This window comes from Falco biarmicus, chromosome 1, assembly GCF_023638135.1.
Source record: "Falco biarmicus isolate bFalBia1 chromosome 1, bFalBia1.pri, whole genome shotgun sequence".
Classification (NCBI taxonomy): domain Eukaryota; kingdom Metazoa; phylum Chordata; class Aves; order Falconiformes; family Falconidae; genus Falco; species Falco biarmicus.
In genome coordinates, this window is record NC_079288.1 from 100,441,513 (window position 1) to 100,461,887 (window position 20,375).

The window sequence follows — 20,375 nt, forward strand, 5'->3', positions numbered from 1 at the left end:
GAAGCTATGTGACTAGTTACAAGATAATTCTCTAACATCCCATCACTACATTATTCAGCTAATACATATATGCCTTCTAGTCCAAAAACTTCATGGTCCATCTTTCTCTGTCCTCCCCTCCATTTTACAGCCCGATGCAACAAGCCAAACAAACTCTGTCGTCCAGGATTTTAATAGTACTGGCCAATTGAGAATAATAAAACCAAATAGAAATAAAATAATAAAGGCAAAAGTATCAAGATAACATAGGAAGTATTAATTCCTGCTAATTAAATGAGGTAGCAAGCTGACTAACTTATGGGACTGAATTTTTATTAATTTCTTAACAGCAGAGTAATTTTTGCAGATTCATTAAGGATGCTGCTTTCAGATTAAGTATGTGAGCAGAAAGGAAGGAAAAAGATAACCATCAGGTAGCTTTGAAGCCAGTATTTGCTTTCTACTTAGACTGACACCAAATTAATGTAATACTGCTTAAATTTAGTGTTCAAACAAGCAGAATGCTCCTCTGCTGAAGATGGGTTGTATTGCTGTAACTTAGGGAAAAACTTGACCCAGGAATCTGATTAGATCAATAATTTACGTGGCTGCACATGGAATGTAGGCAAGAAAACTAAAGAATCAAAAGTGAAGATCTGCCAGTGGATATCAAGTCTATCACTTAATGACAGTGGACTAGCAGCTATAGATGCCTGCAGAACTATCTGGCCTCCCACCAGATGCAGTTTAGACTGCTTCGGTGCCAACTGATCCCAACCAGGATCGAGGTATTATTGTTACAGTCGGCTCTATTTCAGGCCTCAACCCAAATCCTACCAAATGCACTTAGAACTTATCTTTTTACTTCAGTGCCAGTTAGTGCAAGCATTTAACTGGGCAAAGAATCACCCCAAAAGAAAGTGAAAAATTGATGAGAACAAAGTTCCTGATCACTGTCCATAACTGGACTAAAGTAAAAAGATATTCTATTTCTTTTGCTTTCATATCACTTGAAACATTTAAAGTGCAGTTTAGGAACATCTCTGGAAGCAGAAGTCTGCAGTTTGAAGGTAACTTTTCCACTTAAAACATGATTCATTATTAAAAACAGGTCTGCACCATCTTTAGTAACAAAAAAAAATTGCTATAAAAATAGAGATTTGAAAATAGACTGAATTCAAATGTACCAGGTACCGTTTCTAGTGTAAAATTGGTTTAGTTTATGAAAAATATCTTTCCTTAAAAAAGTACAGGCTTACAGTTATTATCACTAAGAAGGTCCACAGAATTCCTTCAGTACCTATTAAACATTATACTCTAGGCTTTTTGACAGGTGGGTCCTGCAGGCTGAACTTAGGAATTTCACATGAAGAAGCAAAAGGAATTCTTTTGGCTGACACCTTCTTCCCAATTGTTTCAATCTGAAAGAGAAGACACATTTACCAAGTGAGTGTGGCAAGCTAACATAATTGTGTCAGCCTATGAGGAATCTACAAACTAAATCCAGGACCAAAACTACATTTCACAAATGCTACATTAATACCAGCCACAAAGCACAGTGTGCCCAGGGACAGTTCCTGGGATTGGAGTTGCAAAGAGTGTTGGGTTGTTTTTTTTTAATACAAAACCCCAGCCTTTCACAGGTGCCTGCTTTGCCTAAAGCTGCATGTTGCTCATTTGAGCATTCATGTGCCTCAGCTTCCATAGGACTATCAGTACAAATATCATAAAATGTTTCTGTGTATTTACAAAATGTGGGCTCAGCCTCCTTTGTCTAAAAAATCGTACCCAGTAAGTTAGGACAGAAGGCTTTCCCCCTCCATCATGTAGCATGTTGTTTTAGAAGCAACACAACTTTGAAGGGCTAAAGGCAGCCAGCTCTCTGTAAGGGAGAGCATGTAACAAAGTCAACACACACAAGCCAGGTACTGCAAAACTCAGAGGGCAAGACAGGTTCCCCTAATTTCTGTATCAGGCTAATTTAAATCACAAAGGACAGAGCTTGTAGAAGAACAGCAACAGCAGAACAGTTCAGACACCCAGTAAACAAGAAGAGCTGTAGCTTTCTTCTTGAGCAAGTAGTGCAGGTCAGAGGCAAAGCACCAAAAGACAAAATACTTCAACTATTTCAAGTTTAACTTAAGTTTGATCAGTACATTCTACACAGACCACCGAGTTAACTCTGGAGAGTTATTCAGTCATGCAGGCTGTATGTACCATATTTGCCCATAACAGCTTCAATTGACTGGTTAAATGCATTATACAAGCCTGTTCATGAACACTGTAGGTAACTGTAGTTCACGTAGGGGAAGAAAACATCAAGAGAGAAACCCTATATCCATTATGCAAGTAACCACAGTACTCAGGAGTACGTAGAATGAAACACAACTGAAACATGCATCTGATCTGGGTGGTAGATTTTGTTCTGATTGTGTCTGGCTGAGATGCTTCTGTCAGATTATTCAGGGATTTTGTGATTGTAGTATTAGTCAAATTCTGTCTGTGCTAGAGTGCTTCAAGCCCTTCAATCAAGGCTTACTCTGCTTTCTCCACTTAAGACCCGAGCAGATTTTTTCCTCAGATCAGATATTGCTTTACCTAGAATTACAGAGCTTCACATTCCCATTTCCTGAATTAAGCTTCCACTGTGCAAACAGCTTATAATTGAAATTGTAGGTGTTTAAAGTTCTGAACTTCAGGTTGAAAAAAATTGTAACAGATCAAATTCATAGATTTGGATTGTATATAATGGAATTGCAACAAGGGCAGTTAAAAAGACTGGGACCCTAAAAAAAATTAAATTTTGGGGTTGTCTTTGCAAGACAAAATCCTTTTTATTGTTTTATACAAAGAATACAGGTCAATTATTTAATGCCTTCGTAACAATATCCTGGATGAAAAATCTGGGTAATAAACCTGGACGGCAAACTCACAAACTGGTTAAAAATTCAACTAGAATTTCACAGAAGGAAAGTCACCCAAGAGCTATGAAATGCAAAGACACAGTCTCTGATTCAGAAAGTCTTTAAGCCACAGACTTCCGAAGTCCCTAGGAGAAGTTTCACATAGATTATGATCCGATACATAATTTGCTATTAGCTTAGCAAAATGCTTAAGTTAAGCATTTGCTTCAGGGTCCTCTTTGGTGTAAGCAAACATCATTGTTTTGATTTTCTGGCTGACGTTAATCAATCATAAAGGACTAATCAATCATCTCCTCCAGCTTCCCATGTAAGACTTCAGCATTTCACAGACTTATCTTCAGATACATCTTTGTGTACCATGTTTTCATCACCAATGTCAGCCAGCCTTGTTGTGCAGATCTCAGGGAGAAAAGTCCAAATTACTCTTAATATTAAGTCTAAGTAGAGGATCTCACTGGCTGATAAAACATTTGTTACCCGCATTACACCTCGTCTGGCTTTAAGTCCCGTTACTGTCAATTTTAAATGCTGCTTTTTCTTTGGTGGTGGTAAAATAAGTTTTCAGGTAGGGGCTGTGGCACAAGCTATAATGTAAACCAAATGCTAAGCTCAGTCCTTCTGCTGGTTGGTAGCAGCAAAGACTGCAGGACTTGAGGAAGCTGCGAAAGGGGCTAGTTTTGGAATGAAATACCCTGCTGATTACCTAGAATGGATGACACTATTGCAGTTTAGCAGGTTTTTACATCTCATTATTCTGCATGATTTCCCCAGTCCAAAGAAGGGCAGAGTGGCATTCGGATGTTAGGTTTACAGTTGGACTCTGATTTTCTTAAAGGTCTTTTCCAACCTAAACCTAAAAATTCTGATTCCAAGGTATGCTTAGACTGCTGAATGTTGATGGCATAGTCATGGCATAGTCTCATGTAGCCTGGAATTTAACAAAGCATCAGTCTGAAAATAGTAAAATCATGGAGGAAGACAGCACAAGTGAAGAGACTTAAGTACAGATGTGTTTAGATTTAAATCCTCACCTGAAAAGGTTTTTTTCCCTTGGTACTTGGTCATTGCAGAGGGAGAGAAAGCAAGAAGGAACAGAGCAGAAGAAAAGAAACATAAGCAGCAGCACCACCCAGCTGATTACCTGGAAGCCAATGACTTGTAGCTCATTGTGAAGATCATCTAGAACTCTCCTACCATCAAAGATAAATGCAGGCTTCAGCATCTTCTTATGAATGCGTTCATAATCTAACTCCTGTAGAGGGCAATTAAAGCAGATAGAATAAGTAAGTAACATTAACACAACACTCCCTCTTTTTCTTTAATTTAAATTAAAGATCACATCTACCTTAAACATGTCCCATTCCGTGCAAATTACAAGGGCATGAGCTCCATCACAGGCTTCGTAGGGATCTTTACTGATAGTGACCAACCGAGACACTGCAACAGAAGGAAAATAAAGTTTTATTCCACACACATCTTTAGCATCAATCTGGTGCAGTCCTGGAAAATTAGTCTCCTTCTTTGCCCTACACAAACAAGGAATTTCAAGTCACTTGGCTAGAGATGCATTCTATCAAGCCATTTGTCACTTTGATTTCACTTATTTAAAAGCAGCTTGTACCTGGCATTTGGATAGTCAGAGCGCTTAAATGTTTGAAGTTAAGCATTCAAATTTTATTTTAATGGTCAACAGCATCTCTAGAAATAGAAGCTACTATGGAATGTTCAAATGCCAATGCTCAAAGGTCATTGCCTGTGCAACAGCAGCACATCACAGTTCCAATTTAACACTCAGATCACTATAGATCACCTAAGACTACACACATGGCTCACTAGGGACTATGTTCACCCTCTGACTGCCCCAACAGCTGCCTAGAGGCAACCCTCCCCATCCCCTCTAATTCAAGGGCATGTCAAATAATGCATAGCCTTTACTCTTCTTCATCACAGCTCATCTTTCTCCATTGTCTATACCTCTGGAAGCCTGATCTACACTTCCTCCCTCATCCCCATTTTCCGCTTCCCCAATAAGGAAAGAAAACAGAAATCCCAAATACCCCCTGCCTCTCCAAGAAATTTTAGTCATAGATGACTACTTAAAAGTCTTCTTGAATTTAAAGGAACAAATGAATTTAGAAGTGATATGGGGGAAGAGAGAATACTCTATAGTGAATTCCAGAATTACTTATTTCTACTTTAGATACGCAAGCAAGAACTAAGGAAGACAGGACTCAAGACAGAGGAGCTGACAGAACAGCAAACACTAGTCTTTCCTAATTCTGGACATGCTTCTTTCTCTTTCTTTTAATTATGCAGAGGGAAAATTCTTTGCATGTATTCAAATTAATGTTTATCAAAAGAAAAATATACAAGAGTACAGAATTAGCATTTATCTATAAAATGCTATAGGGAAAGTGGGAAGAGTTACAGTAATCCTCTGGGCTATGGAAATCTTCCAATAAGCGTAACCGACAGCAGCACATCATTGCCATGGTGAAAATGTGAAAATGAGCTTATAGTGTCTAAACAGACCTTGTGTATTTTGAGAAGAGGCTGGAGAGGGAAGCGGCGAAATAAGTTTTAAATGAGCATTCTTACCTTGGTTATCTTCTGAGACACCTGGATGTGAGAGATCCAGGACGATCTGTTCCTTAGGTACTTTAGGATCATAGATGTGGAGCTTTGCTCCTTCATCCATTAAATACTTGCTAATGTAGATACTGGATGACTCTCTAAGGAAGTGAATCAATCAGTTAACAAACCAGGTGGCATATTCTAAGCAGCAAAAGTCTTCAAGTGTCTATAGACATGCAATGTCAAAGCCTTTATACCAGTTTTACATTAAACATCTTAGTGGTAATCCATGCCAGCAAACTTGAAAATCTTGAGGGACACCAAGGAGAGTAATTAAAAAAAAAAATTAAGTTTACAGCTCTCTTGCTGAATCATGCAAAAGAGATACTAAGCCCCAGGTCTCCTATTGACTATAATTAACAAGGCATCAAGCTTATAAGTATTCCCTACAAACTGCAGTTGGAGAGTTCTACCAAGTTTGAGCTTTACAGGAAACCAGGATTTACCACCTTGGGGAAGCAAAACTAAAACTTGGCCTTCACACAGCAATTTAGAACCAGTTGCAAAAATGTTTGCATTACATTCTCCACAGAAGAGAAGGACTCTGTCAAAATCTCTTCACTTATGCAAGTTAATAAGGACTAGAGTTAACTGCTTTAGCTTCTGGATTATTCAGGTGTGTTGTGGAGGTCAAAAATCAATTGTCCCACCCATTTAAGAAAGATCAATACTTATTACAAACCAATTCAGTCACTAACGGTTAAGCATAGATCAGATATGGGACCCTTATTAATGCAATTCAGCTGGGGGCTTCAGCTGCATAGCCAATGACAAGCATAGGGAATCCATGTTAGTGAACTGAACTCACTTTCTTACCTTGTGTCCCCAGTATCCTTTTTGAATGCAAACCCTAAAATAGCAATCTTCTTATCAGTGACAGTATTGAACAAACTGTCAATAATGCGGGAAGCAAATCTTCTTCTCTGGTAATCATTCATGTCTATTACCTGGAATTATGTAAAACATGATGGTACAGAAGGGAGCCATTTTAAGCTACACATAGATTCTATTAACAATCGTTTAACAGAGGCTTAGAAGAGAAAGTTCAGTATTTTTACTCAGTATTGTAAATAATCCAAAGATAAATTTAGTCAATCTAGCAAATTCTGAGACAAATCCTATTTTAATCAATGACCGTAGATGCATCTACACACATACTATCATACGTTATACAGTTTGAAGGCTAGGATTTTTTCAGATTGCTTTCTATTTTAATTCTATAACTTACTGTATTCTAGGCAGAAACATGGAAAGCAATTTCAGTGTGGAGTACTTGATGTCACCAGACCTACACTTCCTTACATTCCATGTATAACAACTGTGAGAACATGTTTAGCCTTTTTAATCCACACTGATTTCAGTACACAAAATTAGTGTGGTTAAGCCAGATTTAAGTACCTCACTTTTGTTATGACATGAAAGTGAGTTCACTCACTGATTGTTCCTGTACTTCCCTTCATCCTGCTTCATACTTTGATCTCCAGCCCTTAACACAGAGAGAGCACTGGATCACTAGCAGAATAGGAAAGGTATGGCATGCACTGGGAAGAACTACACTTCCCTCTGTTTTGAGGCTTTCAACGCAAATCAGGAGTTAACAGCATCAGCCTATTAAACAAAAGGTATAACTATATAACTACACAGTAGAAAGATACTGGCAAACCAGATTACTTTGAGGAAAAGAAATAAAAGCAGTGAGATTTATGCAATTCAGTAGGGTGGTGACGGGGGAAAAAAGAAACAGCTGACAGGGTAAGAGGGACACATTTCTTCCTGCAGGTGCACTTCAAGGAATGAAGATTTCAGTATTAGAGGCCCTGTCCTGTCTAAAGGCCAGAGAGACTAACAGTTGGGGTTCTGGGGCTGCTCTGATCCTCATATCCTCCAGAACTTGCATTCTGTCCTCAGAACAGTCTGAGGTCTCCCATGCGCACACGATGCTGACATCTGACCTGAGCTGCTGACAGTGCAGTGCTCAGGGGTTCCCACAGTTGCTTATGCAGGTGCACGTGTGTGTATTACATGACTTGACCGGCGTGGGCTGAGGCAGACAGACCTCTGCAAGATGACAGTGCTCTGAGGAAGCAGAAGGTGCAAGTAAGGGTTGTACTACATAAGCACAGCATTTCACCCCAACTCTGCAGCAGCTGTTCTTACCATCTGATTTGTCCACAGCTTAATAAGCCATATAGAAACACCGCAAAGAATTACTCTCATACTCAAGTTTAAAGAGTATAAAAGCATTAAAAACACTTTTAATGTAAACAAACTAGTTTACAATACAACTTTTAAGCTTTTGTTAAATTAAAACACACCTCCACACAGAGTAACCATTAAGTGTTTGTATGCCTTTGGGTTGCCAAGATACCAAGTAGGTTGCATTTTGAGAAGGACCCTTGTGATCTCAAAGGACACAGCCAAACCAATGTGTCTCTTTCAAGACACTATTAATTCTTCCTTACTCATCAGATTATCAGCAAGGTAACATGGTTAGTTCCCACAGCTCCTGCTGCTCCAGGGATTGTCTGTTGTCTGCTTACATCTTATTCTAAGTAAAAGCAGTAGTTATTGAAGCAAGTATAGGAACCTAGGGCTCCTCTTTCCTACTGCGCCAATCGCATTCAAGTCCTACACTGAACCAAACCTCTCTGGGATGCTTGCACAAGGTGCATGCAGTGTTAATCTTTTCACTGATAGGACTGCAAGCCTTTCCACCACGGACTAGACTATCCCAATGAAGTACATTTTTAAGGAAGATGTCAGTCTGAACCTCTTCAGAGGCAGACAGCATAAGACCCTTGTCTTCCTTGTCCCAAGCAATTAATGTGAGAGTTATTGTTGCAAGCGACTAACTAGGCTGCTGACCAGCACCTGGTTGGAGCTTAAACTATGAACACTATGTAGAAACCCACTGGACATCACAGTTAATGCAAGAGGCTCACAGAAGTCACAGATAACACTCAGACTTCAGTGTTGATGTGGCACAACTGACCAATGATGGAAAAATAATTATGGGCAGGTTGTTTATTTGGCAGCAGACTGGGATGGAGGAAAACAAGGCAAAAAAAGGCTAGCCAAAAGGAAGATTTAAAAAAAGAAAAAGAAAGCTGCCAATAAGGCAGGCAGGTCATGTGCTTGGTGTTCTGGAGGCATCCGCTAGGCAGCCTTGTACTTGACCACCACAGCCTAAATCAGAACAAGCAGCCAATGCTGTTCTTTTGACCATACTGCCCATGTCAAAGCTGCTTCCTCAGTCAGGACTGGGAAGAGGGGTGAGATGCTTTCACTGATTAATAGTGAAAGAATTGCAAGTACAGACCAAGCATTCTGGTATCGCTGTGTTGGTTCTAGGCCTGAGAGCATCCACCTCTTCCCAATCATTCCTAACATTAGCCAGGGAAAAGCAATAACCATGTTTTTTTAAAAGAACAGCAAGTTCTGCGAGTTCTTTCAGAAAAGGAACTGTAGAAGTAGAGGAAAAGATCATAAGCTTTGAATTCAAAGTGGACAGAGATAACCAAGTGCAAGAGGAAGATATGAGTATAGACATGCTTGCGCTTCATTTTCTACTGCTACTTCTAGACAACTTCCCAATCCATTTGATCCAGGCAATTTAATTCACCCCCAAAAAAGCCTAAGCACCCACAAGTATCAAGAGTCGGAGTTAGGCTGAGGGCCCTAAAATGTAAATATGATCAAGGTTAAGGTATCTGCTCTTTAAAGCTGAAACACAGATTAGGTGGACAATGCTCAAAAGCTCAATGCTGAAGAAATGTCACCCCCTCAAAAAAAAATTAGTGAAGAACTTTTACCTGTTGCCAGTAGCGGGCTACTTCGGGTAAGTTCAGTGCCTCACAGAGGTACACTAAATTCAAGACATCCTTCTGAAAACAGCTACCTCCAAACCCTGGAAGACAAAATGGTTATTTTATAGGTGACTAAGGTACTATTCTAACTCACTCTTTGGAATCAAGTAGTTTTTTGCAGTCATTGACATGTCATTGTCATGTAATACTACATGTCAAGTATTACGTTTCCTAGTCTTTTACTGCTAGCAAATTAAAATATTAAGACCCTCTCAAAAATTCAACTCCTGGGCCTACCTACTTTATCAGTTACAGAAGCCTTAAAATCTGCCTCAGGTCCCACTGAAGTAAATGGAAGTTTTAATCCAGTCTTAGAGCTATCTTATAGTATGTTTCCCTTTTTTTTTTTTTTTAGAAGTGGGTGGAGAAGCTTCTGGGTTTGCTCTCCCCCTACCTACAGATATAAATTAGTATTTCTCAGAACAAGCATGTTAAGATCGTGTTCTTTCCTCCCCCACCCCCAAGTGAGTATTTGATCATTGCCAAGAGTCAAAGCTCACCACAGCTGACTAAGGGAGAACTGAAACAATTAGTAGAAGGATCCTTGCCCCCTAGAACTTTGCTCAGTAGAGTTCCAGAAGCAACACACTGTAGAAGGAATTATAACCACCTAATGGGGATTTTGTTAATGTATTTGCCATCTACTTTTCATTCTTGCATAGTCTCTAGGAGAGGTTATATTTAGTAAGGTTACTTTAAAGTCACTCTTTCTAGCATGAAGTCTGTGACCATACAGATAGGCTTTAGTCTTGTTCTGTAAGTCTGAAGGTTTGTGGCACTGATCACCACTTCATCAACTCTTACTCTAATAAATCTAAGCCAACTGAATTCATCCTACAAAACACAAGCTGCCATCAAGCATTCTGACCTAGAAGAACCTCCTTCCTCAGGCCACTGGCAGCAACTCCTAAACAAAATTGCAGCAGTTCCAACTGGGAAGATATCTTGGAGAGCACTATCATTAGTGATGCTTCAGAAAAATAAAGTTGCAGCTTTTCTTTCCTGTGTCCCACACAGGATAAACCATGCAGCCTGAACTCTCAGGTTTCAGACTGCCAGGGTCTAGAGCAACATCAGTCACAATGTTTTACCACAAAAACTGATTTATGCTAGTACTCTACAGCAATATTTTCACACACTTACACTGTAGAAGATTTTAGAGTATCAGATCACCTACTTCAAAGCACTGCTAGTAGACCTATTGCACTACTAAACAGAAGCCCAGAAGGGAAAAAAAACACCCCAGGATTTTCCATTTACCAACGCTGGCTTTGAGAAACTTATTTCCAATTCTTTGGTCTGTTCCAATAGCTCTTGCTACTTCTTCAACATCTGCTCCTGTAGCTTCACACAGTGCACTGATTGAGTTAATGCTGCTGATTCTTTGGGCAAGGAAAGCATTAGCTGCCTGTAAATAAAAAACATAGTAAAGGGAACTTGATTTTTCCAGAAACCAAGATGCTGACAGACCAAAGGAAGTTACTAAAGTAATCCTTCCAGAAGTATCTATGCAACTCTTGCGATACAAAATGGTAACATAACCAGTTTAATACATAAATGCCAGTTAATGGAATCTAAGCAAAATAATGTAATGCTTAACAAATGCAGAATTTGAACCATTTTATGATGGCAACCAGCTTCTGGAGCACTGTAGATTTAGTAATAAGACAGCAACAAAAGTGAGAAAAAAATTTCATGAAAAGTTGGTGTCATCTATTAGCGCAGCTGAGATAATTGGAAAACATGAGTATCCTTTGACATACATATTGTGTACACCCGGCCGCATTTGTCTTTCCTAGCTGCTCTACTCAGTACCAGTGAACTGCTTCTGAGCTTTGTGTCACACCCTTTGCTCATTGCAGAAAACAGTGATGAGTAACACTAACCAGTTTAGAAAGTTCTGATGACCACGTATTGGTTGTGAGGATTTTTTCTTTGGGCACCCAATGCTCATAAACAGCACAAAGAGCACGGACAGCTTTCTGTCCCTCTGGAGAATCATCTCCACCAATAAGCACTCTGTCTGGGTTCTTGAGGTCCTTGATGGCTGTTCCTTCTGCAAGGAACTCTGGGTTAGACAGCACCTACAGGCACAGAAAAAAGAATAGCAGATAAAAGCCAAAAAGGAAACAGCAGCCTTTTAAGTACACAACTCAAGATTACACTTACCTGTAAATCCAAGTCAGGCTTCGTATTAGCATCAAATATTCGACGAATGCTCTCTGCAGCACGTACTGGAACTGTGCTTTTCTCAGTGACAATCTTATAACCATTTGAATTTTGTACAATCCTTCTTGCACAAGCTTCAATGTATTTCAGATCAGCTGCTCGGCCTTTTCCCATCCCATAGGTCTTTGTGGGAGTGTTAACCTAGTTACAAATACACAAAGGGGGAAGAAATGTTGCAGGTATCTTAACAAGAGGTACTGACAACGTGAAATTGTTAAGAATGACAGATTTTTCCATCCCAGATTCCAGCTTGCTTCTACCACAGAATTATTCTAGTTACCATATCAGATGAACAGCTACTAGCTTTCTCAATTACCCATTTTTGTCTTCTAAAGAAAGCTCCTTGGCCTCTATTCAAATAGAATTTAAACAAGAACAATTCATAGCAGCTCTGCAGGCTGTGGCGAAACTCAGTCCTTGTTCTGAAAACCCCAGTAATTTCTTCATGATTATAGCCAGCCACCTTTTGTTTCCTGTCCCATATTAGAAGTGCAAAAATTCACGAGAATCTTACAGCTAGCGAGGCAGTTGTACTTTAAACCCACTTTGCAGTGAAACCTAAGTGTAGAACTGCTGAAATTGCTATACTGAAGTACACAGACAAAGCAACATGAGGGAAAACACGACATTTAGATTAAGACGGAGGGTTCTTTTCATTACAAACTGAAAGAAGAAGTGTTTTACATGTTGTTGCCACAACAGCATGGTTTAAGCCAAGGACAGGTAGCTATATATGGGCTGTATTAGTGGCAGCCATCCAGCCAAGTAGCATTTGTTTCAGACTTAATGAATGGACAAAAATACTATCAGAAAGAGAGCTCTGTACTGACGTGCCCTAAAAAAGAAGGGGTCTCAAAAAAGAGGACTTTACCAGAAAACCCTCAACTGTGGCCTACCAAGATGAATAGCAGTTATTTCTTTTGGATTGCACATTACAAACAACCTTCTAGAATACAAAAGGTCACACTGTATGTTTGACTGGATAGTCTTCCTAGTGGTGACAACTGCTTAGAAATATTAAAGCTATAAAATATTAAAACTATCCTCTCTGTCATTAATACATGTTTTTAAAAAACTTCTAGAAATAAGTTATCTTTGTAACTCAATCAGTATATGATTTTGTATCCTTATATCTAGGAACCATACTAATATTATTGAAGTCCCATAGATTTCAATAGTACACTGCAATGACAGATCTGCACTACATTCTACTCCAAGACCACATACATCTAACCAAGCTAAATATCAACATTGTCATTTTTACTTAGAGCCTGCTCATTTGTCAGCTATTCTACTGGCTATAAGAAACAGATAAAAATAAAATAAAAAGCTTACTCAACACTTTCCACAGTACACAAATGCAAGGAGAAAACTGAGTGACATGACACTGCTTAACTGAATCTATATGACAACACAAAGACCTCTTCCTAACATAAGAGGAACATAATGATTTGATTATAAAGAGAAAAAAAAAAAGACAAATACACATACACAATCACCTTGTCCCCCTAAACTTACAGAAATAAATACAAGATCAGCTTCTCTAATGGCATCATCAATACTGGTGGAAAAGAAGAGGTTTCTTCCTCGACAGGATTCTACCACTTCTTTTAACCCCGGCTGAAAAAAACCCAAAAAAGCAGTTAAGGTTAATGCAGTTAGAATAACAGTGAACTGCATGCCCAAACAAACAGCACATCATTTCAGATTAAAAAAAAAAAAAAAAAAAAGACTTCCCCTCCCTCCACCACCACCTCAGTCTGGCACTTTTTCAGTCTGCCAGATGTGAAATACAGATTCTGCAGATTTTACATAGTGAAAAATAGAGCCCTTTCTTATTCAAAACACCGTCTTGAAGCTTTCAGCCACACTGAATTGTTATTTGCACACCAAATTTTAGGCTCCAGCTATTCCTATGCTCAATTCTATTACCATGAGCAACAATTAAAGAAATACCTGTAAAGCTGTGTTAAGTAGATTCAAGAAGTTAAGTCTTGCATACTAGGCTGCAAACAAAAGAGGTGGTGCCAACTCTCCTTTTCCCTCAGCTACACATTCCACGATTCCCAACATCTAAAACTGATTCAGCACAAAAAAAACCCACAAAGAAATCCTCCACCAAATTAGCAAGCCCAGATACAGTGAAAGAAAGGCAGTGGAGACACAGGAGATAAGACCACTCCTTTTGGCAACCATTCATCTTTGCACCAGATTAAGTTTACCATGGCACTATACCCGCAGTGTGGAAGAATCACAGGCACGATTTGATGACAGTCTTTCCAGACACACATACTGTGCTGTAATAATTTCCCTCCCCTTAACACCTCCCTCCACTCAGACAAAAGGAACAGGAGCTCATGTGCACATATGAGCAATCTTCTGTATTAGAAGGGTTTGCAAAATTATTAACCAAGATATAGTTGTCAGATAAAAGAAGCCTTTACATTTTGTTTGAAAAATAAAGTTACACATGTAACCTGGTGATCAAATCTCCAGCCTGGGCGACACTTATGACACATGATATACAAGTGCCAGGAAGGAGAAGGTTCACTGGAGGGAGATAAAGCAAAACAAAGCAGAAGCTTTCTTATGCAAGACATGTCTGCTGTCTCGCTTTATACTAAATACCTACTAAAAAGGAAAACAAAGGTCAGCACAGGCAGAACAACATGAGTTACAACCCATCATATGTTCCAACTATGGTCTTACTAGGATGTAAATAGAAAAGCAGCCCACTAGACAATTTCTGACACTGGGAACAAAAAAACAGAACAAAAACTACAAGAAAACCTCACTGTGCAACGACTCGATTTTACAACTGTCTGAACTAATTCTTGGCAGTTTTTGTACATTCTTTGTAAGCAAAGGATACCATTCCAGGAAACAGATGTTGTGAGTTTGTTGGTTTTGTTTTTTTTAAAAAACATGCCAAGACCAGCCCAGTCTAAGTGTTTATAGAAAACAAAGTACTTTCATGATCTTTATTCATGTCTCACCTGCTAATCTGAGCATTATACACATTTTCCTTTTAATATGTATGACAAAGGAGGCCCACTAATCTTTGCTTGGAGAGTCACAGTATAGGTTTGGTTTTCAGAGGAAAAAAAATACATTAGCGTTACAGTATAGACAGGATTTGAGAGGACTCATAGCAAAAAACCCAAAAAAACTTAGTACCAGGCAACATACTTGTCTGTGGGAATCAAGTGAAGACAAGTTTTCACTCCCATTTAAGAATTCAAACCTATAAAAACTATCTCACGAAAGAATGAACAAGACAGACCTATTCTTAAAGGGTAAAAAAAAGTAAAAAATAGTAAGCACTAAGACAAGCAAAATAGAAAACTGCTTTACAACATCCTCAAATTGAAATCATTCTGTGATGAAGGAGTGACCGAGTGAGACATTTAAAAATAATTTTTATCTGGCCTAGTCTTCCCAGGCCAGACTGGAAGTTTATGGTACATGCGAATCAAGAACACTACTGTCCTCAGCTTACAACATGGTTAAGACAGGCAGCACAGACTGGATTTTGGCAGTATCCAGAATGGGAATAAAGCTTATCGCTCAGTGCCACACTTTCATATTGTGCTGCAACACAGCAGATAATATCTACAACTGAGTAAGATGACTACGCTGTGATTAAATGGGGTCCCAAAAGAAAGTCAGCATGATTTAGGACAATTCACTACATAAACAGTTACATTCTTCCTTACTAGGCCCTTTGTATATAATCCCTGAATACCTGTCTGCCCTTGAATATGAAGTTATCCTAATAATCTGGTTTAATGAGCAGTAGTGGTAAGTAGCTGTTCCAGAATACTCTTTTTGAGGGACATCACTGTGCTACACTTATCAAGCTTCAGAAGTGGGCCATGTGGAAATGCCATGTGGCGGGGAGCAGCAAACAACTCTGGCTGGAAAAGGAGACAAGAGTGAGACAAGTTTACCTCATAGATGGGGAGCGTATCTGAATTCCAGGCATTTATTCTGGCCTCATTGACATCCACGACAGTAACTTTGATACTGGGGCACATCTGGGCAATAACACTACAGGTTGGCCCGCCAACATAACCAGCACCAATGCAGCAAATCTTCTTAATTTCAAACATGATTGCCCTAGGAAGGGGGTGAGGAAAGGAGGATGAGGAGTTACAAATAAAAACACTGGCCAGCGACTCAAGGTGATAGAAGAGAATTAATGATTTGAGGTTTTCTTATGCTGGCACAGGGAGGAACATTTTCTTGCAGCCGATCTCGGAAGGAGCGGCAGCAATCTCCCCCCACCCCGGGAAGGCCGCGCCGCCTGTCCCGCTCCCGGGGGCCGCGCACACGCCGCTGAGGAAGCGCGTTCCGCGGTCCCCTTGCGGCCACCCCTCGGCTGGGGAACCGCCGATGCCGCGACAGCCCCAGCCGTGAGCAGCGACCAGCGTACCGGGGGAGGTACCCGCGCCGGCCCCCGCCCTGTCCCCGGAGCCCCTCGGCCGGGAAAGGCGCGGTCAGCGTGGAGGCCGCGGCTCCCGCCTCCTCCCCGGTGGAGGGAGCGGGCCCGGGGCCGACCGCGCTCCCCTCGAAGCGACTCGGGCCGGGGCCGACGCCGACCCACCCCCCGGCTCCATCCCCGGAAGCCCAGTGGAAAGGCTCCCGCCAGCCGCGGCGGAGAGCGGCTCCCCGGCCGGCCCCCCGCCCCACGCTCCGGGGGGCGGCAGCTGGCGGGAAAGGCCACCGCCGCCCCAGGGAGCCGCCAGGGAAGGCGGCGAGGCAACCAGCGGCCGACACCGAAGCCGCAGCCCGGAGACTTACTGCGGGCAGGCGCGGTCCTGCCCCGCCGCCACAGATCGAGCCGGAGGGCTGCCGCGAGGATGCTCAGCCAGCTCGGACCGGCGCTCCGCTACAAGCCGGGCGGCGGCGGCGGCGGCTATTTAAAGGGCCGCCGCGGGGCCGAGGCGGCCGTTTCATCCCGCGGACGCCGAGCCAGGCCAGCCCCGCCTCCTCCCTTCCCGGGGGCGGGGCCGCCGCCGGAGCCCGCCCCGCCCCGCCGCGCCCCGCCCCGCCCCGCCCCGCCGCCGGCGAATGGGCGCAAGACACCTCAGGCGCCGCCGCCGCCGCGCAAGCCTGGGCGGGAGCGGGGCCGCAGGGACCCCGGGGCCGGCTGGGGTCTCCGCGGCCGGGCCTGGGCCGGGGCCGGGGCCGGGGCGGGCCCTGCCGCAGTGGCCCGCAGGGAGGGAAGAGTGGTGCCTCCTATGGCGCTCGCCGTGCCCCCGGCGGCCCCTTTCCGCATATGTCTGTGTGGGCGTTGTAACGCTGGTTCCCGGCGTTACTTTGGGGTGGTTTTGCGTCACGGCAGCCGGAGCGGTGGCTGGTGACAGTACCTCTTTGGAAGAGGTGTCTAAGCTGCGACCTGGCCCACACCCACCCCCCGAGCGCCACTGGAAGTGTCCCCGGAGATGCTGGAGCAGTGGGGAGCAGGGGGAACGAGCGCTCCCCCAGGCCCCACCACAAACGCTGCCTGCTCCGTGTGTCTGGCCTGGGCTCCCAGGAGGTCGGGTCCACTGGTGGGAAAGGGAGTTGATCACGGTGCCTGGCTGAGCTGTTCCCCTCCTCTGCCTCGGGGTGTTTTTATAGGATAAATTCATTTTGGTGGTCAAGTAGGCATGTGGGTAATTTCTGGTTCTTCAGCTGTGCTTGCTGTGGAACACAAAACTCAATTGTTCATCCTTTCTCCTTTAGGGAAGCGCAGTCTCAACAAAGATAAGTAAATAGAAACATGGCTAGATCACAGTAAAATAGGGTGTTTAAAGTCCATGTGCAAACATTGCCACAGTAAGGAAATGCGAGCTTTGCACTCCTTTGCCCTTCTGATCTGGGCACTGCCCAGGGATCTCTTGCCTAGTTGCATTAAAGTTCTCGGATACTTCTCTCGCTTTTCGTATAAACATGATGTTATTAGTATACTTCACCTGACTTTGGGAGCAGAATGGCTGTGAGAAATCTGCCATCTTTTCACCTCTGGTGTATTCAAGTTCACTTACACTGCATCTCCTAGAAGCTGAGGTTTTTTTCCTGCATCCACAATACCACACTCATCTATGTTTTAACAGATTACAATTTCTGTGTTCAATGTTGCCAAATTAGGTGGTTAATACATATGTATGTCCTTGTTAACAATGCCGGTAAAGTATTGTCTTGTTCTTACATAGAATTTTCATCCATAGATGTTAAAGTAGATAGAAATTGGAATCATTGTTTCTGTTTTATATTTTACTCTGTTACTATTTTACTCTGGAGGATCTGATCTTTCCCTAGAAGAATCTGTGCCTATTTAAATGAGTACATACTGTAACTCACTGGTCCTTTAGAAATGATACTGTAAAATATGTGTGTTTCTACTGAAAGAGCCTACTGAGGTTTGCAATCTCAGAGCAGAATCCTAGCAGAGCCAGTGTGGTTAGCCAAAGAGCTGCCTGGCGAAGGTGCAAGGTTCACAGTGTTTATCCTGAAGTAAAAACAAGTAATGCCTTGTCTCGTTGCTAATTTGCACAGATGTCTCAATTTTGAACACATCATTTTTTCCAGGGAAGCCTAGGCAAAGCAAATAGAAGCTCAATGAGCTCTCGCTACTGAGTCAGTCTTACCTACACCATTACCTTCAAAACCCGTGTCTGTCTCCCTAGGTCTCAGAATAGTCATAAATGCATACATTCGTACTGCTAGGAACTTTATCTGGGTCCTCTGTATGTGGCTGCTGCTGCCTTGGCAAGGCCAAGTCCACTTCAGATCCTTTACATGGTCCCCCAGGGGTGTTGCTATGGTAAATATCCTTAGTGTTACGCCTGACAAACAAGGAGCAGATTTTCTAAAGGCAGTGGTGGTCGCTGTGCAGGAGGCCACCTTTGTGAGACGGAGTTCCCTTTGCTTTTGCTGTATGTATGGGCAGTTAGTCGTGCATTAGAGTTGGTGAATACCCCCTAGTTACTGTGTTTGCTGAGAATGAGGGCAGGAGCTTCAGACCCTTCCTCCGTGGAGGGGGTTCACGCATACCTATCTCAGGAGAGTTATAAAGAAACACGGGGATCTAACTCTCTACCTGCAACTATGCTTGCTTGCCAGGGAGCTTGAAAGGGAGTATTTTTCCGGTCTGATAATCACGGCTCTTTAGTGGGAGGAGAAAGGTCTGGATTGTAGTCAGTGTTTTGAGAGTTGTTTCAAATGTCTTAACAGCCCTTAGAGCAGGCAGTGGAGCCCAGTCTCTTTTCTCCTAATAAATGGCCTTATTGATAGACTGCACTGTCAAAGCCCCTGCCTGGGACATGGATCTCAAATCCCCTCTTGCAGAGTGACGCGACTTTCCCAGAAAGGATGGTGAGGGCTGCTTTTGTTTCCCTATAGCCTACACCCTGGTGGTGAGGGCACTGCTGGCAGGGGAAAGACTGCAGTGAAAAGGGCAGGGAGCCTGGATCTCCCCTGTCATTACAGAATAAATTCTGAATTACTGAGCGGGGTTTTCTTGGGTTTTCTGTTCAGGCAGACCCATTGTTTACCAGTACATAGAATTTTTTACAACACTGAACAGAAGCAATAAAACTTAGGTAAGCTTCAGGGCATATCATCAAACCTCCTGAAGCACGCTGCTTGGGGAACACAACCCTGGGCTGCTACAAAGCAGATGAGGCTGGTCCACTGCTGGCCACATTTTTAAAGGGAAGTGTGAGTTCTGTGCCATTTTGTTGAAGGTTCAGTGTAGGCTGCAAATCCTTTTGCAGTGCAGGGTCAGTAACGCACAAGGAATGGGATTTCAGGTTTATGTATTTCTTTAGCATTGCCAGTTGACTAGATGAGATGAATCCTTCTTCCAGCATACTGGGTAGCCGGTACCTGGCTCCATAACAGCCTCAGGGCTATGAATGCCTTCCTGGGAGGCAATGCCTAAAAATCATGTGAGTAAAATGAAGTTTTGCAATGCTGATTTCTTGCATGAACAGAAAATCAATAATCCTTCCTTCAAACTAGCAAAATGTAATGTATAAAAATTAAAGCTTCACAAATTCAGATTCAGGAAAGTTGTTTTCTAATAGTGAAGATGAGTAACCATAATGATTCAGAGATGGCCCCTCTCTGGAAAGTTTTTCTAAAAGGTATTTTCTGGTGCAAAAAATAAATAATGCAAACCCTATGGATGTCAAAAGACATGCTCATAGTAGTCCACTTTAGTTTATAATTTATGAGCTTAGTATGTATATTATGCAAGATTTTAACTAAAATACCCCCTTAACTTGTTGCTGAAAGGTGTCTTAGCAGGGCATCCGTTCAGTTAAACAGCAGCATCAACGAAGGATTGCCACTCTCCAACCTAAGTTTTGTGCACTGCAGACCGAGTCAGAAGTCTCCATATAGGGTTCATTTCAATGTTCATTTTTTTTCAGGTAAATTCCTACTGTGTGTGTTATTTTGGAATTAAAATTGAGAGAGCGGCTGGTAGGACTGATGAGTCTGTTCCATTCATCCAGGATTTTACATTTTAAAGATTGTCATTTGCATAATAATTTAACTGTAAGTGATGTATATTTCTGAGAGCACTGCTCACACATCCTGCTAGGAGACCGTGTTTTCAGACCCTGGTATTAAGCAACTTGAGCTGTAATTTATGGAAGTATCCATGTCCAGGAAAGGTGGTTACCATAATTCATACACATCTGCTTGAGAATAGGCATTTTTAGATATATTTGTAAATGTTAGGCTACAG

General features: G+C 42.1%; 1 protein-coding gene across 1 annotated transcript; it reads right to left on the minus strand.

The window, feature by feature from the left end:
- Positions 1 to 154: 154 nt before the first annotated feature.
- Positions 155 to 16,591, minus strand: UGDH (UDP-glucose 6-dehydrogenase). The gene is made up of 12 exons (XM_056352341.1): positions 16,436 to 16,591; positions 15,583 to 15,751; positions 13,151 to 13,252; positions 11,573 to 11,773; positions 11,290 to 11,487; positions 10,664 to 10,811; positions 9,350 to 9,444; positions 6,354 to 6,484; positions 5,502 to 5,635; positions 4,249 to 4,340; positions 4,045 to 4,155; positions 155 to 1,400 (listed from the first exon to the last, which is right to left on the minus strand). The coding sequence occupies exons 2-12, from the start codon at positions 15,742 to 15,744 to the stop codon at positions 1,290 to 1,292; spliced, it is 1,485 nt and encodes a 494-aa protein (XP_056208316.1). The 5' UTR covers positions 15,745 to 15,751; positions 16,436 to 16,591; the 3' UTR covers positions 155 to 1,289.
- Between the last annotated feature and the right edge of the window lie 3,784 nt (positions 16,592 to 20,375).

What these genes read in the sequence shown, in the direction of transcription:
- UGDH (XM_056352341.1), bottom strand. Translation starts at nt 15,744, where the DNA reads ATGTTTGAAATTAAGAAGATTTGCTGCATTGGTGCTGGTTATGTTGGC. An exon ending in CATCAGAACTTTCTAAACTG is followed by an intron (nt 10,812 to 11,289) that starts GTTAGTGTTACT and finishes TTTTATTTACAG; the next exon opens with GCAGCTAATGCTTTCCTTGC. An exon ending in CGGAATGGGACATGTTTAAG is followed by an intron (nt 4,156 to 4,248) that starts GTAGATGTGATC and finishes TGCCCTCTACAG; the next exon opens with GAGTTAGATTATGAACGCAT.